The following is a 25,187-nucleotide window of genomic DNA, read 5'->3' as shown; positions in this document are numbered from 1 at the left end:
TGTCTAGGGAGGGCACCATGTAGACCTGGAGACAGCCGTCTACACGCCTAGGAGAGAAACCTGGAATACATGCTTCCGTCAGGGCTGGCAGAGCAACCGCTGTGTGCTGAGCCTGGATTTCAATTTCTAGGCTCCACTGTGAGTAAATGTGTGTTGCTGAGACCCGGGTGTGTGGCTCTTTGTTATGGCGGCCCTGGGTCTCTAAGACAGATGCCTGCCCATGGCTGTGAGGGGCTGTGGTCTCAGGGGAGGTGGGCCAGGCTGTGAGAGTCAAGCCCTGTGGGGATGGCCAGGGCCATGGAGGCCCCTGGCTTGGTGACTAGCAGGGCTCAGGAGACCCTGGTCAACGGGGCCCAGACGGTCAGTCAGGCTCCCTTCAGCCCCTTCTGAGGGACACATCCTGTGTGTAGGCACACAGGCCCGGCCCCTGCCGTGGATGCTGGCCCCGAGGGAGAATCTCCACCTCAGGGCCCCTGCAGGTCCTGTGACTTCCTGAGGGCAGGGCGGCTGCAGAAACTTCTCTGGATGTGAGGTGGGGTGCAGTCTGTTCGAGGGCCCTGGTCGGCTCCCCCCGAAGCTTCCTCAAACTATCGTCCCAAGTCTGGACTTTCCCCAGTCCCTCCCCGTTCTCCACCGATAGTGGCGGGGTACTGCCCAAGTTGGGCTCAGAGATCCCAACCCAGCTCAGGGAGGAGGGGCCCTGACCTTTGGGCCCTGAGTGTAAGGGACATGCCCTCCCCGCCCCGGCCCCTCAGACCTCTGGCTCCATGTCTTCCCCTCCTTCTGACCCCCCTCTCCTGGCTCTGTGTATGCCTCTATTTCTGTCTCAGTTTCTGTCTCTAATTTAACCAACCCGACCCTGCCCCCCTCCACCAGCAGGGCCCCACCCTCTCTGCCCCTCCCTGGCCAGCTCTTAAGTAGCTGGGGCTCAGTGGGCAGCCAGGCAGTGCTCAGCTGGAGCTCTGGGGAGCCCGGTGTGGGGGTGGGGAGACCTGCAGGCAGAGGACCCTCCAGGGTGGTGGGCGACCCTGCGTCACTGAAGCACTTCTCCTCCCACTCTTCCTGCACCAGATTCCAGCGGGAGGACCCTAATCCACCATGTGCTTCGCTAAGGTGAGTGACAACGAGGGACCAGGGGAGAGTGGGCCTGTGGTCTCAGTTGCCGCCTGTCCCGGCTCCCACCGGCTCAGCCCCAGCCCTGCTGACTGCTCCGCGCACAGCAGGCTCTGTCCCACCCTCCCTGGGTGCTGGGGTGGCCGCAGGGGAAAGTGAAGTGTGAGTCGCTCAGTGGTGACTCTTTGTGAACCCGGGAACTGTAGCCCACCAGGCTCCCCTGTCCATGGGCTTCTCCAGGCAGAGACACTGGAGTGGGTTGCCATTTCCTTCCCAGTGGGGAAGCAGAGGGTCAAAACATGGGACCCGTGCCATCAAAGTGCCCAGTCTCACAATGACCCTGGTCGAACACTCTGCTGTCACCAGCCTGAAATTCTGCATAATTGTTGACAAACACACTCCAGTTTCCTGGTGCTCTGAGCCCTTTCCTTAGGTAGCAGGTCCTGGCTGTGGGGCTGGGGCTTCTGCTGGGAGGTCGGTTGTGGGGGGCAGCTCAGTTTGGGGGCCTGTGTTGGGATGGAGGAAGGAGCAATGGCCCTTGGAGTCAGTGTAGGAATAAGAGTCGTCATGCTCGTGGGGGAGCCGACGTGGAGCGTCTGCAGAATCCCAGGAATCAGCCACCCTCGGGCTCCTTCTCGTGCTTCTTCCTATTTATTGAATTTCTTCTGTCTCTGAGGGATCTTGGTTGCAGCATGTGGGGTCTAGTTGGCTGGCCAGGATTTTCAGAGAAAAGCTGAAAGCATTTCTCTCAGGGCCTGGATCAACAGCTGAAGCCACCCTGAGCTCACAATCATTTCTTATTTTTGGGGGAGCCCTCTGCCCTCTGTCCCACTCAACTACCTAGTTCTGAGGGTGACCAGATGCTCAGGGGCTCTGGGCCATGGCACACCGGTGTCTGGGCGTGGTCATCGTGGGGTGAGCCAGGCTGAGCGGCCAGGCCCAGTGAGAGGAGGATGCGGGCAGCAGAGTGTCCCCATGGCCCCGCGAGGAGTATCCTTGCCCAGATATGTGTGATGCTGGGCTGACAGGATGGGCCCCCGGACACAGGGTGTGCAGACGGGAGCCCTGCACGTGCTGTGAGCTGCACTGACCTCCCAGAGCCAGGAGGGCAGTGGGGACAGCGCCAGATTCCTGCCCTTAGGTGGAGTCTCCCGAGGGGTCGCTGGGGTGCCTCCAACCTCTGAGATGGAGTCAAGTGCCTGGAGGGAAAGGGGCTGGGGGCCGGGGGTCTGCAGGGTCAGAGGTCGGGAAGAATGGCCACTGTCACCGTTAGTGCCTCAGACAGGAGAGGACAGCGCCAGTTCCTCCCTGGTCAGCTTTTAGCAGGACCACGGAGGGCTAGGTTCTGGGAACCAGGTGGACCGCCTATTCCAAGGCAAGGGTCCTCCTTGTGGGGAGTGGGGGCGGGCTGTAAAACAGGTCTCGGTGGTTACAAGACCAGAACCTGATTTTTACTGTTACCTCCACAGGGAGTCCCACTTAACCTGGCTTCTCTGAGGATCATACTGGTAAGAAGCTCATCGCCACGAATAGCTGGGGGCTCCGGAGGTCTGGGTTCTGCTGGGTGATGCCGAGAACGATCTGGCCCACCTGGGACCCAGCAGGGAGAAGAACCGAGCTTCTTTTACTCAAGTCCATCTCTGTTCACAGCACACCCGGGTGGAAAATTTCTGTGATAAGATGGGAAATGAACCAGAAGAAGCACAGGTGAGTCAGTGTGCCCCAACCCCGACCCTCCCCAGTGTGAGGGAGGTGGGGTGGGTTCATTTCACGGTGATGATGAGGGTCACAGCTCAGCACCCAGTCCTTACACTGGACAAACGCACACCTGTGTGGCAGGTGAGTGTACAGGGAGGAGATACGGAGGCCCAGGGATGCTGAGGGCGGCGTGCAGACCACAGGGCAACAGGGCAGGGCAGAGCATGGTCCCCAGGTTGAGGGTTAGTTATTGGGGTGACTGGGCAGAGATGAGAACTAGCTGGGGCTTGGGATTCAGGGTGAAAGTGAGAGAGGGTGGGGGTGTTTGAAACAGTGTTTTTTTCCCACCAGATGGAGGCAGCCCTAGCAGAGACGGAGGTGAGTTTGGACCTTGCCCCCTGCTAAGGGTAGTCCTCAGAGTTGGATCAGCCAGGGTATGGGGTCTGAGGCCCTGGCTCCCTTCAGACTCACCTGGATGCACGGGAGGCCACAGTGGGGACCACTGACCTCAGCAGCGAGGCAGGAGTGCAGACTGCACACTTCCTCTCCCCAGGAGGAACTCAGCAAGGATGTCTGTGAATTCATAGAAGATCGCATTCAAGAGAACCTTCCCGTGAGTTGGAGCCACTGTCTCGGCACCTTCTTTCCCCTCCCCACTGGTCTCTCTTGTCCTTGGGGCTGCTGCGTGTGCACAGAGCTACCTGGAGTCAGGGATGAAGAGGGGGTCCCTGAAATCTCAGGTGGTGCAGCCTTGAGGGCATCAGCCTCCCCACTCAGCGCACGGTGGCCAGAGCCCTGGACTCAGCTTCCTGCCTGATGAGCCCCATGGGCCTGGTGCTGGGTTCAGAGGCCGACCACCTGCAGGCAGGTACAACCAAGCACCGGGGTTCCTTCTTCGAGGGGAACCGAGGGGCCAGGCCCAGTCCCTGGGAGAAGTCCTCATGTCTGTGGAGCTGTTGGGCTCTTGGCAGGCAGTTTGGGTTGGGCTGGGCTGGGCTGGGCTTCTGAGTCCCAGCTTTTCCCAAGGTCTGGGAGGCCTTGGTCAGGTCAGGAAGGAATGGGGTCTGCCTCGTCCAGGGCGGGTCCCTGAAAGGCCCCCATCCCTGCAGGCATCCCTGCAGGCATCCCTGCAGGAATCCCTGCAGGAGTCCAGTCCCTTGCTTCAGCAAGCACGGCAAGAAGTACGCCGCAGAATCCAGAGACCCTCAGTAACTGCCTCTCTGGAGGTCCAGAACCCAGAAGAGAGCATCTGGGCCAGAGCCCTGCGGCGGTTCCAAGGCATGTTGCGGAGTCTCCAGCAGAGGTGTTGGGATGTGCTGACCTGGCTGTGGGAGAAGGCGGCGGCCTGCCTGGAGGCCGTCTGCAGTGCGGTGAAGGCCCTTTGGGGAGTCCTGACGGATTTCTGCTCCTCTGTGGGGCAGCTCTTCAGAAACCTCATCCAGTTCTAGGTGATCCAGGTGGTTCTGGAGGAACTCCACCTCATCCAGAAGGCCCTGCATGATCCCCTTCCCGGAAACCATCTTCTGAAGCGACCTTTACTCTCCTGCTTGCCCTTAACCAATCCTTTAACTGACCTCACCTCCTGTCTGCAGGGACGACACTGCAGCATCAGGCCAGGTTTCCCTTCTCCAGGTCTGACCTGTCTGTCAGGGACGGGATGTTCTGCTGACCCAGGGATATGGGAGTGGCTTGGAAGCCCGGAGGCCCCAAGGACCAAGGGGCCTTCTGTGGCTCAGCACGCCTCGGTGTCTCTGCCTGTCGCTCGGGACCCTGTCAGATGGGGCACTGAGCTGATTCTCAGCGAGGTGGTCCCGTGAGGGCCGGCTGTGGGTCTCACAGGAGGAGGCAGTTGTGGACCCTAACCCTGACATCACCACCTTAGTGCCCTGATCATCCTAGGGCACCCAGCTTGCTATCAGCTCAGGCCCCAGCAGGGCAGGAGACCTGGAGGAAGGCTCTCCCTGTCTCCTGGGCCTGCGCCTTCCTGTGTGAGGAGGACAGCAGCCTGTCTGGGAGTTCCTTGTGGCAGAGCCCCATTCCGGCCACACCCTTCCTCCTTCCCTTCCAGGGGGTCCCTCTGACAGGCCTGACACTGGAAGGCCTACCTCTGGCCTGAGTTCCCTGCTGCCAGGAGCCTCTCACTGCCAGGCCCTGAGCAGCCTTGGCTTCCTGGCCCTGTCCCTGCCTCACCTCCCCATCGGTATTCAAGTCTCTCACAGTTTCCCTTATGTTCTCTGGTGACCCTGTGCTAAACCTCCGCTTGACTATTTTCTTTTTTTCTTTTTAGGTAATGACCTTACAACTGATATATTACTTTTCACGATGGTGACCTTACTCAGTTGATATAAGTAAGGTTTTTTTGTTTAACATTAAATTTCTTCCCCATTTCAACATCCATGTGAGTTTGGTTTTTATTGTTGTTGTTGGTTTTAGATTAAATCTTTTCTCCATTTCAATGTAAGTTACATGAAATACATTTTCTGAACATTTCCCCTCCCAAAGAAATGTTTCAGTTTTTGACCAATGATATTTGATATGTGCTTGTACAGTATAAACTCGGGAGGTAACAGAACAAAATCCAATACAAATATGGAGGAGAGAGTCCTCCATGGTGCAGGAGGGAGTGATGGGAATGGAACAGGTCTAATTTCCAGGGATTCTAGGCACAGGTTTCTTTCTTCCTATGGAGAATTCTGAAAAAAGGAAATATTACTTTGTAAATATCAGTCATCTCACGTCTTTGACCTTTTAACTAGCACATGGAAATTATAGACAGCAGTTCTGGGTGGGTTATTTGCTGTAAGGAAGACGTTTTGTACTCCGTTTAGCATAGGATATCCATTTGAAACCATTAGGTGGTATTTCATGGGATCCGAAGAACTCTGGTCCTTTATGTCTCAACTGAGAAAGAATTCAGTGAGAGGTGAAAGGAGCCTGGCAGCGTATAGTCCATGGGGTGGCACAGAGTGGGACACACCTGAGCACCTAAGGTGCTCACTGACCTGTAGACCCGGTCTCACCCGCAGGACGCTGCTCAGCGTCTCCTCCCCTGGGCAATAGTCCCTGGCTGCTGGCCAAGTGGCCCTCTCTCCCGCCAGGGTCTCTGCACATGCTGCTCCTTCTGCCTGGGATGCCCTCCTTTTTCTTCGGGACAGCCCTGGCCCTCTATTTCACACCACGTGCCCTCAAGGCCCCACCACGTTCCCTGGCACATGGGTGGGGCTCAGGAAATGATCACGCCTTGCTATGCTGCGCTATGTCGCTCTGTCGTGTTCGACTCTGCAGCCCCACGGACTGTGGCCCACCAGGCCCCTCTGTCCATGGGATTTCCCAAGCAAGGATACACGAGTGGGGTGGCATTTCCTTCTCCAAGGGATCTTCCGAGCCCAGGCACTGAACCCAGGTTGCTCGCATCTCCCTCATTAGCAGTCAGATCCCTTACCATTAGCGCCCCCCACGCTGTGGGTTCTCCCAGTTCCTCAGTCTCTAAGCTGCCCTGTCCTCTCTCCTGGAAATGTCCTTCCCAGGAGTCTTGCAGGAGTCTTAAACCTAAACCTGTGACATGTGGGGGCTCCCATAGCCCTGACTTCCTCCCAACACCTAAACGACTGAACCTCCCAGCCCCAGGCTCAGAGCTTTCCCTTCCAGCTGTGCCCAAGAAACACCTCTACTTTCCAAATCCAGTTGCCCCTTCAAGGATATCAGAAGTTGCACTGTGTCCCCAAATTCCTATGCTGAAGTCCTCTGAATGCCACATCATCTGGAGGTGGTCTTTACAAGGAATCAAGGTAAATGAGGTCCTTGGGGTGAGCGCTAATCCATTATGAGTGGTGACCTTATGAAAATGGGGATTAGGAGACACATACACGTCTGAAGAGGATGCTGTGTGGATGTGGAGATGGCTGCCTACAAGCCTAGGAGAGACCTGGAACACAGGCTTCCCTCGGGGCTCTCAGAGGATCCATACCTGCTGACGCCTTGACCTCAAGTTCTGGGCTCCACTGTGAGAGAATAAGTGTGTGTTGTTGATACACGGGCCTGTGGTTCTTTGTTATGGTGGCCCTGGGCCTGGGAGACATACGAGAAGGCCATGGAGGTGCTGGGCTGAGAGAGGCTGTTTCCGCAGGCCAGAGCAGGGAGACAGCTGCCTCTTCACTTTGGATCGAGGGGCCCCCGGAGGGCTCAGCGCCCAGACGGCCTTCATTCCCTGCTGAAGGCCCCAGTCTGTGTCTCAGGCAGCCCAGGCCTCTCCTGTCAACAACTGTGCCATGCTGTTTGGGTCTCTAGGGACGGGCCACACCATCCACCCTGGGACGCTGAACCCCAGCCTGCCTCTCCATGCCCTCTGGGATGTTTGTCACCCTGTCTTGCTTCTGTGAAATCTCAAGCAACCCACATTGCTGGAGACTCCAAATCAGCCCTGAGACCACCCCTGATCACTGTGCCCCAGGTCCTGGTGACATCACTGGTCACACATAGATCATGCTCCACAGTCGGCCCCTGTGCATCTTCTCTCCGGTCAGCACACTGGAGACAGAACTGCCCACTTTTGGGGACACCCTCCTACACCTGAAACACCTCTCCATTCCTCCACACCTGAGCCTCTGCCGTCCTCTCGGGAACTGCTGGCTCCCACCAGCTCCTGCTGCGGGAAGATTGTGGACTGGTCCCCATACTGGTCCCCTCTCATTCTGGAGTCACTGCTTCCTCAAGGTTCCTGGGTGATGAGTGAGTGGGACCTGGGCCACCTTTTGACCGCCCCCCGCCCCAGCTCATCACAGAATTCAGAATCTAATCACTGCCGGATTGTCTTCTTTTGCGGAGAAGGCGATGGCACCCCACTCCAGTACTCTTGCCTGGAAAATCCCATGGACGGAGGACCCTGGTAGGCTGCAGTCCATGGGGTCGCAAAGAGTCGGACATGACTGAGCGACTTCACTTTCACTTTCCACTTTCATGCATTGGAGAAGGAAATGGCAACCCACTGCAGTGTTCTTGCCTGGAGAATCCCAGGGACAGAGGAGCCTGCTGGGCTGCCGTCTATGGGGTCGCATAGAGTCAGACACGACTGAAGCGACTTAGCAGCAGTAGCAGGGTCCTGGTGGTGGGGGTCTAGCACGGGGCATGTGCAGCATGGCTCACCCGGCCCCCGCTCTGCCCACAGGCCCGCAGTTCTGGTCGTTCCAGGACGGGCTGCTTAGGGCGCTGCATGCCCGCTCACCGAGCTGGGGCTGCCCCCCGGGGAGGAGGTGGATGCCCTGTCTCCTGGTGGCTCAATCGGAAGACCTACCTGATCCGGGGGCGGCAGTACTGGAGGTAGGACCAGGCTGCGGCGTGCCAGAAACCCAGGTACCCACACGATATGAGCCTCTGGGAGGGCGCGCTGCCAGCCTGCAAATTGTCACCGTTCACAACACGGGTGGGAGAGCTCACGCACCCGGGGGGCCGGGCTTTGGGGGCACAGTAGCCGTGGCGCGGTGGGGTCTGCAGACCCCGGGGTGGCGGGAGAAGCATTGAGGAGAGAGGGGTTTGTAGTGTGGGCAGGCATGGACCAGCCCCTCAAACCTCTCGTTTCCCGCAGGTGACACCTAGTTCTTCAAGGGCGTCCACTACTGGTGTTTCCCCAAGGTCAGCATCAATGCCGAGCCGGACTCCCCCCAACCGATGGGTCCCAAGTACCTGGACTGCCTCACCCCTAGTGTGGGCCCTCGGGCACCCAGACCCCGCAGAGAGACCCTTAAGCCCGGAGAGTGCGTCTATCAGTGTGCGTCAGTGCGGGATCAGTCAGGCTGCAGGGCAGCCTTCGGTGCCCCTCCTGCCTCTTCTGTCCCTGCTGGTGGGGGGCCTGGCCTCCCGGTGAGGGGATCTGCAGCTGTGTGGAAGGGAGCGGATCGCAACGGGGCCCCCGCTGGATGTGGCTGTGGGAAGTCTGTCCCAGGGGCAGGGCTCAGCCACGATGCAGGTGGGGATGCCCGTGCAGCTAAGTCCAGGAGGGCAGAGACACGGGCCGGCCCTGGCACTGAACGCCCCCTGTGTGCGGCCTCCTGGGCCTTCCTCCCCTGCCCTTGGCCATGACCCCGCAGGACTTTCCTTTTCCCGGAACGCCTGGCCTTTCTCAGAGCTCAGACGGCTAAATCATGCAGCCCTGCGTCGCCTGCCAACAGCAGCTGTCCCAAGTGCTTGGCTCTTTACAGGACAGCCCCACTGCCCACTGCCAGCTGAGCCGGCTCTCCAGCCTCTGCTCTAACGTTTCTCATCCTGTCCTGCCTCCACGAGTGCCAATCAAAGCACATTGGTGGGGCCCCAAACCCAGCTCTGAGACCACCCCTGAGCATGTGTCCCAAGTCCAGGGTGACATCCGTGGTTCACACGTGAGTGATGCTCCTGAGACGGCCCCGGTGGCCCATTCTTGGTTCTGGTCAGCACGCTGGTACCAGAGCCGCCCCACAGTCAGTAGGACACCCTTCTGCTCCTAAAACACCTCTCCCATCTCCACACATGAGCCTCTGCCGCCCCGTCCAGAACCCCTTGGCTCCCATCAGCTCGATGCTGGTGGGAAGACACTGGACTGGTCCCCTGTCAGTTGGGGTCACTGCCCCCGCAGTGCTCTTTGGTGACAAGTGGGTGGAACCTGGGCCACCTCAACGAGCCCCCTCCCCACTGAATTCAGGATCTAAATGAGTGCCTCTGCAACTCTGCTTCTGGAATAGTCCACACAGGATGACCCAGGAAGGGAGTTGCCTGGTGGTCCCCTGGTTAGAACCTGGTGCTCTCACTGTCGTGGCCTGAGTGAAATTTCGAGTCCCAGAACTAAGATCCTTCAAGGCGATCGGTGTGGTCCAAGAAAAAGAGAGAATGACCTAGGGAACTTTAAAAATGCAGATTCCATGTCTTCACTGTGAATCCTCACTCTGGGTCTGGGGCCAGGAATCTGCATTTGAAGAAACCGGGTGGTTGATGTGGGGATGGCTGGGGGTGGCCGTGATCTGCAAAGGACCAGGGCCAGCAGCTGCCGTCCCTGGTCTCTGTCTTCTGACTCGTGTGTCCCCTCCATGTTCTCCACCCAGGGGCCACCCTCTTCCTGTGTTTACAGAGCCCACTCATGGCCTGGGTGAGAGAGGGTCACCCCCATGGCTGGAGGCACATACCCACCCTTTCTTAATGTGCCACCAGCCTCAGCGGGCCCACAGTGCTGCCCAGAGCTGACCCAGGGGCACGGAGCCCAGCGTGGTCATGACCAGAAGGAGGATGACAGCCAGGTGTCTTCAACCAGCCAGGGACCTGGGAATTCGAAGGCACCAGAAGCCATGTGGGCCTCTGTCAGGACCCTTTCTAAGTATGAGGAGGAGGAAACTTGTCTTCAAAAAGCTTGTAAGCCCTGAAGCAGGACAATAAAAATAACAGGAGAGAAAACCTTTCCTTTCCTCGGAGCAGTGATGGAGCCCCAAGGTGAAGTTTGGTGGCAGGAACGTGACAGACCGGAATCACTGTTTTACAGAAGAGGCTGCAATCGAGTATTGAAGGGGGACAGGGTGGGTGAGAATGAGCTGGGGGAGCAACCAAAGGCTGGTTGGAGGGGCCCAGAGAGGGATGTTTCCTGTGACATCTGAGGCTCCTTTCACTGCAACAATGGACACTTCTCCGGCCTCTCAGACTTCATGAAGTCTGCTTCACAAAAATGCCACATCGCATTGAATTATGTTATTTAAAGAATGGGAAATAAGTGAGACAAATTATTAAAATAGAAACACTTAAAACTTTAGTATTTCAAAGGGCAACACCGGAAAAGTAAAAAGACACTCGGAGAATGGGGACAAACAATTGCAAATGATACATCTGGTAAGGGCATGGAGCAGGAAAACTTCTACCACCCTTGTGTGTGGTCGTGCACGCTCAATGCTGTGTCCGTGGCCCCATAGATGTAGCCCGCCAGGCTCCTCTGTCCATGGGGTTTTCCAGGCAAGAATATTGGGGTGGGTTGCCATGTCGTCCTCCCAGGGATTTTCCCTGACCCACGGATTGAACCTGGATCTCTCGCTCTGCAGGCAGATTCTTTACCACTGACCTCCCTGCAAAACCTCGGGAAATAGGCTAGTGGTACCTCGAAAAGTTAAAAACAGGCTTAGCAATGGCCTCATGGTGGCCCTAGAGGATGATGGCTTAGATGTGCTGGATGGTTTCTGGAGATGATAAAAGTGTTCTGAAATTGTTGGTGGTGATGGTTGAGTAGTACTGTGCATTAAATGAGGCACTTTCCTGGGTGAATTGTATGATATGTGAATTACATCTCACTAAAACTCTATAAAGAAAAGGGTTCAGTCCACAGTGAGACACAGAAAGCCTTTCAGGAGGTGGCCCTCCTGAGACAGATGTGGAAGTCCCCAGTGTGGCGTCTCAGGAAGCCAGATCACCCGAGATACTACCTGGATATGAGGCGTGCAGCTGAAGCAAGTGAAAGCTGCTCAGCCTTGTGACTCTTTGCGACCCCATGGACTATGCAGTCCGTGGAATTCTCTGGGCCATGAGAGTGGAGTGGGTTCCTTTCTCCAGGGGGATCTTCCCGACCCAGGGATCGAACCCAGGTCTCCCACACTGCTGGCAGATTCTCTACCCTCTGAGCCACCAGGGAATCCCGCACCTGAAGCAAGAGCGCCTCTGTTGTCTCCCTCCCACCCTGGAGTTCTGAGCTGGCTCAGGGAAGGATCTGGACCTCCTGGGTGTGGGAAGGGAGTTTCAGAAAACTGAAGGGCTCCTAAGGGGCAGGGGATGCAGCTGGGGTCTGGTGGACCCAAGAGAGACTTTCCCTGAGGAGCAGGATTCGTAGGTTGTCCCCATGGCGTGCACACGGGTGGCCCATCAGGAGGCTGGTTACTCTTCAAGGATATTAGACACTGAATCATGTCTCCCTAACTGCACCCAGTGAAGTCCTAACCACCAGCACCTGGAGGTGGGTCTTTCCAGGGAATCAAGTTAGCATGAGGTCCTCAGGGTGGGTTCTAATCCTTTATGACTGGTGACCTCTGAAAATGGGGAATTAGGAGACAGTTACTTGTCTAGGGATGGCGCCATGTAGACCTGGAGACAGCCGTGTACACGCCTAGGAGAGAAGCCTGGAACAAACGCCTTCCTCAGGACTCTCAGAGCAACCGCTGTCTGCGGATGACTTGATTTGAACTTCTAGACTTCACTGTGAGAGTAAATGTGTGTTGCTGAGTCCCGGGTCTGTGGCTCTTTGTTATGGCGGCCCTGGGTCTCTAAGACAGATGCCAGGCCATGGCTGTGAGGGGCTGTGGTCTCAGGGGAGGTGGGCCAGGCTGTGAGAGTCAAGCGCTGTGGGCTGGGCAGGGCATGGAGACCCCTGGCACAGTGACTGAGGACCGGGGGCCCGAGCAGGGCTCAGGGGACCCTGGTCTCGGGGCCCAGACGTTCAGCAAGGCTCCCTTCAGCTCCTTCTGAGGGACACATCCTGTGGGTACGGCACACAGGGGCCCTGGATGCCGGGCCCCGTGGGAGAGTCTCCACCTCAGGGACCCTGCAGGTGTTGTGACTTCCTGAGGGCAGGGCAGCTACAGAAGCTTCTCTGGATGTGGAGTGGAGTGCAGTCTGTTCCAGGGCCCTGGTCCGCTCCCCCGGAAGCTTCCTCAAACTATCGTCCCAAGTCGGGACTTTCCCTGTTCCCTCCCTGTGCTTGAACCAACGGGGGCGTGGGGCGGGGGGGGGGGGGGGGTGGGGTGGGGGGTGGGGTGGGGTGCCAGGGGGAGGGTGTCTGGCCCAAGCTGGGCTCAGAGATCCCAACCCAGCTCAGGGAGGAGGGCCCTGACCCCTGGACTCAGAGCATAAGGGACACGCCCTCCCCGCCCTGGCCCCTCAGACCTCTGGCTCCATGTCATCCCCTCCTTCTGACTCCCCTCCTCCCCTCTCTGTTTCTGCTTCTATTTCTGTCTCAGTTTCTGTCTCAAATTTAACCAACCCGACCCTGCCCCCGCCCCCAGCAGGGCTCCACCCTCTCCGCCCCTCCCTGGCCAGCTCTTAAGTGGCTGGGGCTCAGTGGGCAGCCAGGCAGTGCTCAGCTGGAGCTCTGGCTGCAGGATCTCAGGTGAGGGGCTCTGGGGAGCCCAGTGTGGAGGTGGGGTGACCTGCAGGCAGAGGACCCTTCAGGGTGGTGGGCGAGCCCGCTTCACTGAAGCACTTTTCCTCCCACTCTTCCTCCACCAGGTCCCAGCGGGAAGACCCTAATCCACCATGTGTTTTGCTAAGGTGGTGACAAGGAGAGATGAGGGGAGAGTGGACCTGACTTCTCAGTTGCCGCCTGTGCCGGCCCCCCCTGGCTCAGCCCCAGCCCTGCTGACTGCTCCGCGCACAGCAGCCTCTGTCCCACCCTCCCTGGGCACTGGGGTGACCGCAGGGGAAAGTGAAAGTGTGAGTCCCTCAGTGGTGTCCGACTCTTTGGAACCCGGGAACTGCACCCCAGGCTCCCTTGTCCATGGGCTTCTCCAGGCAAAGACATTGGAGCGGGTTGCCATTTCCTTCCCACTGGGGAAGCAGAGGGTCAAAAGATGGCACCCGTGCCATCAAAGTGCCCAGTCTCACAATGACCCTGGTCGAACACTCTGCTGTCACCATCCTGAAATTCTGCATAATTGTTGACAAACACACTCCAGTTTCCTGGTGCTCTGAGCCCTTTCCTTAGATAGCAGGTCCTGGCTGTGGGGCTGGGGCTTCTGCTGGGAGGTCGGTTGTGGGGGGCAGCTCAGTGTGGGGGCCTGTGTTGGGACCGAGGAAGGAGCAATGGCCCTTGGAGTGAGTGTAGGAATTAGAGTCTTCATGCTCGTGGGGGAGCCGGACCTGGAATCAGCCATCCTCGTGCTCCTTCTAATGCTTCTTCCTATTTATTGAATTTCTTCTGTCTCTGAGGGATCTTGGTTGCAGCGTGTGGGGTCTAGTTGGCTGGCCAGGATTTTCAGAGAAAAGCTGAAAGCATTTCTCTCAGGGCCTGGATCAACAGCTGAAGCCACGCTGAGCTCAGAATCATTTCTTATTTTGGGGGGTGCCCTCCACCCTCTGTCTCACTCAACTACCTAGTTCTGAGGCTGACCAGATGCTCAGGGGCTCTGGGCCATGGCACACCGGTGTCTGGGCGTGGTCATCGCGGGGTGAGCCAGGCTGAGCGGCCTGGCCCAGTGAGAGGAGGATGCGGGCAGCAGAGTGTCCCCATGGCCCTGCGAGGTGTTTCCTTGCCCAGTCATGTGTGATGCTGGGCTGACAGGATGGGCCCCCGGACACAGGGTGTGCAGACGGGAGCCCTGCACGTGCTGTGAGCCCCACTGACCTCGCAGGGCCAGGAGGGCAGCAGGGACAGCGCCAGATTCTCGTCCTTAGGTGGAGTCTCCCGAGGGGTCGGTGGGGTGCCTCCCACCTCCGAGATGGAGTCAAGTGCCTGGAGGGAAAGGGGCTGGGGTCAGGGGCTCTGCAGGGTCAGATGTCGGGAAGACTTGCCGCTGTCACCGTTAGTGCCTCAGACAGGAGAGGACAGCGCCAGTTCCTCCCTGGTCAGCTTTCAGCGGCACTACGGAGGGCTAGGCATCTGGGAACCAGGTTGACTGCCTATTCCAGGGCAAGGGTCCTCCTTCGGGGAGAGGGGCGGTCGTGTAAAACAGGTCTCACTGGTTACAAGACCAGAACCTTTGCTTCACGATTACCTCCACAGGAAGTCCCACATGACCAGGCTTCTCTGAGGAGCATGCTGGTAAGAAGCTCATCCCCACAAATAGCTGGGGGCTCGGGAGGTCTGGGTTCTACTGGGTGACGCCGACAATAAGGCCCACCTGGGACCCAGCAGGGAGAAGAACCGAGCTTCTTTTACTCAAGTCCATCTCTGTTCACAGTACAACTGTGTGGATGATTTCTGTGATAAGATGGGAAATGAACCAGAAGAAGCACAGGTGGGTCAGTGTGCCCCACCCCCGACCCTCCCCAGTGTGAGGGAGGAGGGGTGGGATCACAGTCACGGTGATGATGAGGGTCACAGCTCAGCACCCAGTCCGTACACTGGACAAACGCACACCTGTGTGGCAGGTGAATGTACAGGGAGGAGATACGGAGGCCCAGGGATGCTGAGGGCGGCGTGCAGACCACAGGGCAACAGGGCAGGGCAGGGATGCCAGAGCATGGTCTCCAGGTTGAGGGTTAGTTATTGGTGTGACTGAGCAGAGATGAGAAGTAGCTGGGGCTTGGGATTCAGGGTGAAAGTGAGAGAGGATGGAGGTGTTTTAAACAGTGTTTTTTTCCCACCAGATGGAGGCAGCCCTAGCAGAGACGGAGGTGAGTTTGGACCTTGCCCCCTGCTAAGGGTAGTCCTCAGAGTTGGATCAGCCAGGGTATGGGGTCTGGGGCCCTGGCTCCCTTCAGACTCACCTGGATGCATGGGAGGCCACAGTGGGGACCACTGACCTCAACAGCGAGGCAGGAGTGCAGACTGCACACTTCCTCTCCCCAGGAGGAACTCAGCAAGGATGTCTGTGAATTCATAGAAGATCACATTCAAGAGAACCTTCCCGTGAGTTGGAGCCACTGTCTCGGCACCTTCTTTCCCCTCCCCACTGGTCTCTCTTGTCCTTGGGGCTGCTGCGTGTGCACAGAGCTCCCTGGAGTGGGGGATGAAGAGGGCAGTTCCTGAAATCTCAGGTGGTGCAGCCTTGAGGGCATCAGCCTCCCCACTCAGCGCACAGTGGCCAGAGCCCTGGACTCAGCTTCCTGCCTGATGAGCCCCATGGGCCTGGTGCTGGGTTCAGAGGCCGACCACCTACAGGCAGGTAGAACCAAGCACCAGTGTTCGTTCTTCGAGGGGAACCGAGGGGCCAGGCACACTCCCTGGGAGAAGTCCTCGTGTCTGTGCAGCTGTTGGGCTGAAGGCAGGCAGTTCAGGTTGGGCGGGGCTTCTGAGTCCCAGCTTTTCCCAAGGTCTGGGAGGCCTTGGTCAGGTCAGGACCAAGGTCTGCCTCGGCTGGGGCGGGTCCCTGAAAGGCCCCCGTCCCTGCAGGAATCCCTGCAGGAGTCCAGTCCCTTGCTTCAGCAAGCACGGCAAGAAGTACGCCGCAGAATCCAGAGACGCTCAGTCTCTACCTCTCTGGAGATCCAGAATCCTGAAGAACCCTCAGTCTCTACCTCTCTGGAGGTCCAGAATCCGGAAGAAAGCATATGGGCCAGAGCCCTGCGGCGGTTCCAAGGCATTCTGCGGAGTCTCCAGCAGAGGTGTTGGGATGTGCTGACCTGGCTGGGGGAGATGGCGGCGGCCTGCCTACAGGCCATTTCCAGTGCAGTGATAGCCATCTTGGGAGCGCTGATGAATTTCTGCTTCCCTGTGGGGCACCTCTTCAGATTCTCCATCCAGGTTTAGGTGCCCCAGGTGGTTCTGGAGGAACTCCACCTCATCCAGAAGGCCCTGCACGATCCCCTTCCCGGAATCCATCTTCTGAAGCGACCTTTACCCTCCTGCTCACCCTCGACCCATCCTTTAACTGCCCTCACCTCCTGTCCTGTCCTGCAGGGACGACACCACAGCATCAGGCCAGGTTTCCCTTCTCCAGGTCTGATCTGTCTGTCAGGCCCAAGGATGTGGGAATGGCTTGAAAGCCCAGAGGCCCCAAGGACCGAGGTGCCTTCCGTGGCTCAGCACGCCTCGGTGTCTCTGCCTGTCTCTCGGGACCCTGTCAGATGGGGCGCTGAGCTGATTCTCAGCAAGGGGGACCCCTGAGGGCCGGCTGTGGGTCTCACAGGAGGAGGCAGTGGTGGACCTTGACCCTGACGTCAGCATCTTAGTGCCCTGATCATCCTAGGGCACCCAGCTTGATGTCAGCTCAGGCCCCAGCAGGGCAGGAGACCTGGAGGAAGGCTCTCCCTGTCTCCTGGGCCTGAGCCTTCCTGTGTGAGGAGGACAGCAGCCTGTCAGGGAGTTCCTTGTGGCAGAGCCCCATTCCGGCCACACCCTTCCTCCTTCCCTTCCAGGGGGTCCCTCTGACAGGCCTGACACTGGAAGGCCTTCCTCTGGCCTGAGTTCCCTGCTGCCAGGAGCCGCCCACTGCCAGGCCCTGAGCAGCTTTGGCTTCCTGGCCCTGTCCCTGCCTCACCTCCCCATCAGTATTCAAGTCTCTCACACTTGCCCCTGCGTTCTCCGGTGACCCTGTGCTAAACCTCCGCTTGACTATTTTCTTTTTTTCTTTTTACATAATGACCTTACAACTGATATATTACTTCTCACGATGGTGATGTTACTCCGTTGATATAAGTAGTCAGGTATTTTTTGTTTAACACTAAATCTCTTCCCCATTTCAACATCCATATGAGTTTGTTTTTTATTGTTGTTGTTGTTGGTTTTAGATTAAATCTTTTCTCCATTTCAATGTAAGTTACATGAAATACATTTTCTAAACATTTCCCTCCCAAAGAAATGTTTCCATTTTTGCCAATGATATTTGATATGTGTATGTACAGTATAAACTCGGGAGGTAACAGAACAAAATCCCATAAAAATTTGGAGGGAAGAGTCCTCCATGGTGCAGGAGAGAGTGATGCGAATGGAATAGGTGTAATTTCCAGGGATTCTAGGCACAGGTTTCTGGCTTCCCATGGAGAATTCTGAAACAAGGAAATATTACTCATGTAAATATCAGTCATCTCACGTCTTTGACCTTTTAACTAGCATATGCAAATTATAGACAGCAGTTTTCAGTGGGTTATTTGCTGTAAAGAAGATGTTTTGTACTCCCTTTAGCATAGGCTGTCCATTTGAAACCATTAGGTGGTATTTCATGGGATCCGAAGAACTCTAGTCCTTTATGTCTCAGCTCAGAAAGAATTCAATGAGAAGCGAAAGGAGCTTGGCAGCCTACAGTCCACAGGGTGGCACAGAGTCGGACACAACTGAGTGTCTAAGGCTCTCATTGTTCTGTCTGACCCCATTCTCACCCGCAGGATGCTGTTCTAAATCTCCTTGCCTGTGCAATAGTCCCTGGCTGCTGGCCAAGCAGCCCTCTCTCCTGCCGTGGTTTCTGCACATGCTGCTCCTTCTGCCTGGGATGCCCTCCTTTTTCTTCGGGGCAGCCATGGCCCTCTATTTCACACCAGGTCCCCTCAAGGCCCCACCACGTTCCCTGGCACATGGGTGGGGCTCAGGAAATGATCGCGCCTTGCCATGCTGCTCTCCGTCGCTCTGTCGTGTTCGCCTCTGCAGCCCCGTGGACTGTGGCCCACCAGGCCCCTCTGTCCATGGGATTTCCCAGGCAACGATACACGGGTGGGGTGGCATTTCCTTCTCCAAGGGATCTTCCGAGCCCAGGCACTGAACCCAGGTCGCTCGTATCTCCCTCATTAGCAGTCAGATCCCTTACCGTTAGCGCCCCCCACGCTGTGGGTTCTCCTAGTTCCTCAGTGTCTTAGCTGCCCTGTCCTCTCTCCTGGGAACGTCCTTCCCAGGAGTCTTGCAGGAGTCTTAAACCTAAACCTGTGACATGTGGGGGCTCCCGTAGCCCTGACTTACTCCCAACACCTTAACGACTGAACCTCCTAGCCCTAGGCTCAGAGCTTTCCCTTCCAGCTGTGCCCAAGAAACACCTCTACTTTCCAAATCCAGTTGCCCTTCAAGGATATCAGAAGTCGCACTGTGTCCCCAAATTCCTATGCTGAAGTCCTCTGAATGTCATGTCATCTGGAGGTGGTCTTTACAAGGAATCAAGGTAATGAGGTCCTTGGGGTGAGCGCTAATCCATTATGACTGGTGACCTTATGAAAATGGGGGATTAGGAGACACATACATACTGGTGAGGGTGCTGTGTGGATGTGGAGATGGCTGCCTACAAGCCTAGGAGAGACCTGGAACACAGGCTTCCCTCGGGGCTCTCAGAGGATCCATACCTGCTGACGCCTTGACCTCAACTTCTGGGCTCCACTGTGACAGAATAGGTGTGTGCTGTTGATACACGGGCCTGCGGTTCTTTGTTATGGTGGCCCTGGGCCTGGGAGACATACGAGAAGGCCATGGAGGTGCTGGGCTGAGAGAGGCTGTTGCCTCAGCAAGGAGGCTGGCCAGGCTGGGAGCGACAAGCCCTGTGGGCCAGCCCAGGGCAGGGAGACACCTGCCCCTTCGCTTTGGATTGAGGGGTCCCCAGAGGGCTTAGCGCCCAGACGGCCTTCATTCCCTGCTGAAGGCCCCAGTCTGTGTGTCAGGCAGCCCAGGCCCCTCCTATCAGCAACTGTGCCAAGCTGTTTGGGCCTTTAGGGACGGGCCCCACCGTCCACCCCCGGCACGCTGAACCCCAGCCTGCCTCTCCGGGCCCTCTGGGATGTTTGTCACCCTGTCCTGCTTCTGTGAAATCCCAAGCAACCCACATTGCTGGGGACCCCAAATCAGCTCTGAGACCACCCCTGATCGCCGTGCCCCAAGTTGGGTGACATCCCTGGTCACACATAGATGATGCTCCACAGTCGGCCCCCGTGCACCTTCTCTCCGGTCAGCACACTGGAGCCAGAACTGCCCACTTTCAGGGGGACACCCTCGTGCATCTGAAACACCTCTCCGCTCCTCCACACCTGAGCCTCTGCAGTCCTCTCAGGAACTGTTTGGCTCCCATCAGCTCCTGCTGCGGGAAGATTGTGGACTGGTCCCCGGACTGGTTCCTGCACAATCTGGGGTAACTGCTTCCTCAAGGTTCCTGGGTGATGAGTGGGTGGGACCTGGGCCACCTATTGACCGCCCCCCACCCCAGCTCATCACAGAATTCAGGATCTAAATCAGTGCTGGATTCTCTTCTTTTGGGGAGAAGGCGATGGCACTCCACTCCAATACTCTTGCCTGGAAAATCCCATGGACCGAGGACTCTGGTAGGCTGCAGTCCATGGGGTCGCAAAGAATCGGACACGACTGAGGCACTTCAGTTTCATTTTCCACTTTCATGCATTGGAGAAGGAAATGGCAACCACTCCAGCGGTCTTGCCTGGAGAATCCCAAGGACAGGGGAGCCTGGTGGGCTGCCGTCTATGGGTCGCATAGAGTCGGACACGACTGAAGCGACTTAGCAGCAGTAGCAGGGTCCCGGTGGTGGGAGGTACCGCGGGGAACGCGCAGCGCCGCTCACCCACCCCCGCCCCGCCCGCAGAGCCGCAGTTCTGGTCGTTCCAGGACCGGCTGCTAGAGGGCGCCATGCGCCCGCTCACCGAGCCGTGTCTCCTGGCGGCTCAACCGGAAGACCTAGCTGATCCCGGGGCTGCAGTACTGGCGGTAGGACCAGGCTGATGCGCGCCGGGACCCCGGCTACCCGCACGATCTTAGCCTGTGGGAGGGCCCGCTGCCTGCCCCCGACGATGTCACCGTCAGCAACATGGGCGGGAGAGCTCGCGCACTCGGGGGGGCCGGGCGATGGGGACCCAGGGGAGGTGGGGTGGCGGGACCTGCAGAGCACGGGGTGGGGGAGAGAAGCGGTGCGGAGAGAGGGGTTTGGAGGATGGGCAGGCGTGGACCAGCCCCTCAAACCTCTCCCTCCCCGCAGGTTACACCTAGTTCTTCAAGGGCGTCCACTTCTGGCGCTTCCTCAGTGGCAGCATCAAAGCCGAGCCAGACTCCCCCAACCCATGCGTCCCAAGTTCCTGGACTGCCCCGCCCCCAGGGTGGGCCTTCCGGCCCCCAGACCCCCCAGAGCGACCCTTAAGCCCGGAGACTGCGACTGTCAGTGCGTGTCAGTGCGGGATCAGTCAGGCTGCAGGACAGCCTTAGGTGCGCCTCCTGCCTCTCCTGTCCCTGCTTGTGGGGGGCCTGGCCTCCCCCTGAGGGGGACCGGCGGCTGCGTGGAAGGAAACGGATCGCCCACGGGGCCCCCGCGGGTTGTGGCTGTGGGAAGTCTGTCCCAGGGGCGGGGCTCAGCCAGGTTGCAGCTGGGGATGCCCGTGGAGCTAAGTTCAGGAGGCAAGAAACACAGGGCCGGGTTTGGCACTGAATGCCCTGAGTGCGGCCTCCTGGGCCTTCCTTCCTCCCCTGCCCGTGGCCATGACCGCGCAGAACTCTCCTTTTTCCGGAACACCTGGCCTTTCCCAGAGCTCAGGGGGCTGAATTCCTGCAGCCCCGCCCCACCTGCCAACAGCAGCTGTCCCAAGTGCTTGGCTCTTTATAGGACAGCCCCATCTCCCCTTACTGAGCCGGCTCTCCAGCTCTGCTCTAACGTTTCTCATACTGTACTGCCTCCAGAAAGTGCCATTTGAAGCACATTGGTGGGGTCCCAAACCCAGCTCTGAGACCACCCCTGAGCATGTGTCCCAAGTCCAGGGTGACATCCATGGTTCACAGGTGGGTCATGCTCCTGAGACGGCCCCTGTGGGCTCTCCTTGATTCTGGCCAGCATGCTGGTACCAGAGCCGCCCACATTCAGTAGGACAGCCTCCTGCTCCTAAAAGACCTCTCGCACCTCCACACCTGAGCCTCTGCCGTCCCCTCCAGAACCCCTTGGCTGTCATTGGCTCGATGCTGGTGGGAAGACAGTGGACTGCTCCCCTCTCAGCCTGGGGTCACTGCCTCCTCAGTGCTCCTGGGTAACAAGTGGGTGGAACCTGCTTGATTTCAACATCTAGGCTCCACTGCATTGTGCGTACTTAGTCGCTCAGTCATGTCTGACTCTTGGGGACCCCATGATTGTAGCCCACCAGGCTCCTCTATTCATGGGAATTCTCCAGACTCCTGGAGGGGGTTGCCATTCCCTTCTCCAGAGGAACTTCCCAACCCCGGAATTGAACTGAAGTCTCCTGTATAGGCCGGAGCCACTGACTGCACCACCAGGGAAGCCCAAGAATACTGGAGGAGGTAGCCTATCCCTTCTCCAGGGGGTCTTCCCGACCCAGGAAACCAACCCGGGTCTCCTGCATTGCAGGCAGATTCTTTACCAGCTGAGCTACCAGGGAAGCTCATATGGGTTTTTAGGGATCCTTAACGGTCAACGCAACTTACCTGAAGGCACATTTAATTTTTCAGTTTGAATTAATAATCAGCTGCTAGCATTTTCACTGTGAATTAGTTACCAACGTTCCACAAGAACAGGTTTCCTGTTTTACTCTAACATCTGGGATTTTAAGTTTTATTCAATTTTAATTAAACAAGCCAATACGCTGGAGGATATTGCACTGATCACGGGGGTAGACTCGAGAGGAGAAATCACTCCAGGGTGAGACTGGTTGGCCTTGCCCACAGTTGGCTTTAATAGCTGTCTTTCCCCGACAACACACACACACATACACTCACACACACACCCCGACAGACAGACAGACACACACCCCGACAGACACACACACAGTGAGCCTTGGCTGCAGTGGGAGAGAACAAACGTGTGTTGCTGAGACCCGGGTCTATGGCTCTTTGTTATGGTGGCCCTGGGTCTCTAAGACAGACACAAGGCCATGGCTGTGTTGGGCTGTGAGGGGCTGTGGTCTCAGGGGGAGGTGGGCCAGGCTGCGAGAGTCAAACACTGTGGGGATGGCCAGGGCCAGGGAGACTCCTGCCACTGTAGCTTGGGACTGAAGGGCCCCCCATGGGGCTCAGTAGACCCTGGTCATTGGGGTCAGTTGGTCAGCAAGGCTCCCTTCAGACCGTCCTGGGCCCCATCCTGTGTGTCAGGCAATCAGGCCTGGCCCCTGCCCTGGATGCCGGGGCCCTGGGGAGAGTCTCCACCTCAGTGCCCTTGCAGGTCCTGTGACTTCCTGAGGGCAGGGCGGCTACAGAAGCTTCTCTGGATGTGGAGTGGGGTGCAGTCTGTTCCAGGGCCCTCGGCGCCTTCCCCTGTATCTTAACCCCCAGCTGGGTGACATCCTTTTCTGGAGCTCCTCAAGCTTCCTCAAGGTCCTGTCCCAAGTCTGGATTTTACCCCAGCCCTCCCTGCCCCCAGGTTGATGGGTTGGGGGTGGGGGGTGAGGCCCTAGCTGGGCTCAGAGACCCGGTCCCAGCTCAGGGAGGAGGGGCCTGACCAGGGACCCTGAGTGTCGGGTCACGCCCTCCCTGCCCGGGCCCCGCCCCAGCCCGCTTCCTCTGCTCTGCGGTGGCTCCACCCCCCCCTCCACCCCCCCGCCCCCCCAGCCTGCTGTGCCCTTAAGTCACCGACTCTCAGGGACGCTGAGTCTGGACTGCTCAGCAGTGGCCTGCTAGCTGGGGCTCTGCCGCAGGGTCTCAGGTGAGGGGCTCCGGGGCGCCTGGGGAGAGGGAAGAGGGGAGGCCTGCAGGCAGAAGGAGCTCCAGGGTGGTGGGCAAGCCTGCTTCTCCAGAGCACTTTTCCTCACACCCTTCCTCCCACCGCGTTACAGAGGCAGAACCAGAGCCGTGGAGCAGCATGGCTTCCGCTAGGGTGAGTGACAGCAAGAGATGGGGGAAGGCTGGGCCCTGGAGATTCCTATCTCCCCTGTCCCGTCTCCCATCAGCCCATCCTCCACCCCTGCTGACTGGCCACTTGCACGTGCCTCTGTCCCACCCTCCCTGGGCCGAAGTGGGGGACCCTCCGGGGAGATTGGCCTTGAAGGCCTGTGACCCCTGCAGTCGACAGGGTCCCCTCTCACCTGGATCCGGGGCGGCGGCAGGGAGTGCTCTGCTCTCTCTACCCGGACATTCGGAACAGTTCCTGACACAGACCCTCTACCCGCCTGTTGCTCTGAGCCCTCTCCTTTATTTCTTTTGGAAAGTTCTCAGCTGGACTTCAACTCTTTATTTTCTCTCCATTTCTAAAAGAGTTTGTGCACAAAGATTTCTCTCTCTCTTTCTGTCTCGTTCTCTCTCGCTCTCTTTATTTTAAGTTTTAATTTTGTGTGGGAATAGAGACGAGTAACAACGTTGTGATAGTTTCAGGTGAGGAGCGAAGGGACTCAGCCATGCATATACCCATATCCATTCTCCCCCAGAGTCCCCTGCCCTAGAGCCCCATCCTTAGGCAGCAGGTCCTGGCTCTGGGGCGGCATTCCTGCTGGAGGACAGGTATGGCAGCAGCTCTGTGGAGGTCCTAGTGGGCCGGTCTGGGCTGCAGAGGACTGAGGAACCAGAGTCATGGGACATGGAGTCATTTTAGGAACTAGAGTCCACATTCTGGTGAGAGAGCTGCAAATGGAGGGTCTCCAGGGTCAGAGGAATCAGTCGTCTCTCGGGACCCTTTCCACAGCCTGGAAACCCGGGAGCAAAGGCATGTGGTTTTTCTCTGGAAACTGAAAGCATCCCTCTCAGGGCCTGGATCAGCAGTTGAAGGCACGCTAAGCTTTTCCCCCGCACTTTGCACCACTCCCCCACCTCAATTCAAGCATGATAGATGCTCAGGGGCTCTGGGCCATGGCACACCGGTGTCTGGGCGTGGTCATCTGGACTGACCCAGGCTGAGCGGCCATGCCCTGTGAGAGCAGGATGCGGGCTGCAGAGTGTTCCCACGGACCAGCGAGGTGTTTCCTTGCCCGGTCGTGTGTGATGCTGGGCTGACAGGATGGGCCCCCCGGACACAGGGTGTTCAGACAGGAGCCCTGCACTTGCTGTGAGCCGCACTGACCACCTCGGGCCAGGAGGGCAGAGGGGACATCGCCAGATTCCCCACCGTTAGGTGGAGTCTTTGGGAGGGGTCTGTGGGGCGCCTCCCACCTCCATAATGGAGTCAAGTGTCTGGAGGGGAAGGCGCTGGGGGCCGGGGTTCTGTAGGTTCAGAGGTTGGGAAGACTGACCACTGACTTCAACCAGGAGTGCAGACTGCACACTTCCTTTCCCCAGGAGGAACTCAGCGGAGACCCTTTTGAATTCCTGGATAATACCCTCAACACAACCTTTTGGTGAGTTGGAGCCACTGTCTCAGCGCCTTCCTTCCCCTCCCCACTGGTCTCTCTTGTCCTTGAGGCTGCTGGGTGTGCACAGAGCTCCCTGGAGTGGGGGATGAAGGGGGGGGGGTCCCTGAAGTTTCAGGTGGTGCAGCCTTGCTGGCATCAGCCTCCCCACTCAGCGCACAGTGGCCAGAGCCCTGGACTCACCTTCCTGCTATGAGTCCCGTGGGCCTGGTGCTGGGTTCAGAGGCCAACCACCTACAGGCAGGTACAACCAAGCACCGGGATTCGTTCTTCGAGGGGAACCGAGGGGCCACGCCCAGTCTCTGGGAGAAGTCTTTGGGTCTGCAGAGCTGTTGACTGGAAGGCAGGCAGTTTGCATTCATGGGCTTCTGAATCCCAGCGTCTCCCAAGGACTGGGAGGCGTCAGTCAGGTCAGGGCCAGGGTCTGCCTCTCCCAGGGCGGGTCCTGGACAGCCCCCCATTCCAGCAGGAATCCTGCAGGGTCCAGTCCCTTGCTTAAGGAAGCGCCGCAAGGACTGTGCCCCAGATTCCAGAGATGCTTGCTC

At 58.0% G+C, this 25,187-nt stretch overlaps 1 protein-coding gene and 1 pseudogene across 2 annotated transcripts; both read left to right on the top strand.

Annotated features, from left to right (window-relative positions):
- Positions 1 to 958: 958 nt before the first annotated feature.
- LOC128043248 (uncharacterized) lies at positions 959 to 5,200 on the top strand (annotated as a pseudogene).
- A 7,653-nt stretch (positions 5,201 to 12,853) lies between these two features.
- LOC128043247 (uncharacterized) lies at positions 12,854 to 17,210 on the top strand. 2 transcript variants are annotated; one of them, XM_052635552.1, is made up of 7 exons: positions 12,854 to 12,907; positions 13,027 to 13,230; positions 14,519 to 14,557; positions 14,697 to 14,753; positions 15,106 to 15,132; positions 15,308 to 15,367; positions 15,851 to 17,210. In XM_052635552.1, the coding sequence occupies exons 2-7, from the start codon at positions 13,054 to 13,056 to the stop codon at positions 16,205 to 16,207; spliced, it is 717 nt and encodes a 238-aa protein (XP_052491512.1). In that variant the 5' UTR covers positions 12,854 to 12,907; positions 13,027 to 13,053; the 3' UTR covers positions 16,208 to 17,210. The 2 variants fall into 2 exon arrangements, with proteins under 2 accessions (XP_052491512.1, XP_052491514.1); XM_052635554.1 differs by lacking the exon at positions 14,519 to 14,557.
- The last annotated feature ends 7,977 nt before the right edge of the window (positions 17,211 to 25,187 follow it).

Source organism: Budorcas taxicolor, chromosome 2, assembly GCF_023091745.1.
Source record: "Budorcas taxicolor isolate Tak-1 chromosome 2, Takin1.1, whole genome shotgun sequence".
Lineage (NCBI taxonomy): Eukaryota > Metazoa > Chordata > Mammalia > Artiodactyla > Bovidae > Budorcas > Budorcas taxicolor.
Note: the sequence above shows the minus strand (reverse complement) of the source record. Positions and strands in the feature narration are given on the sequence as shown.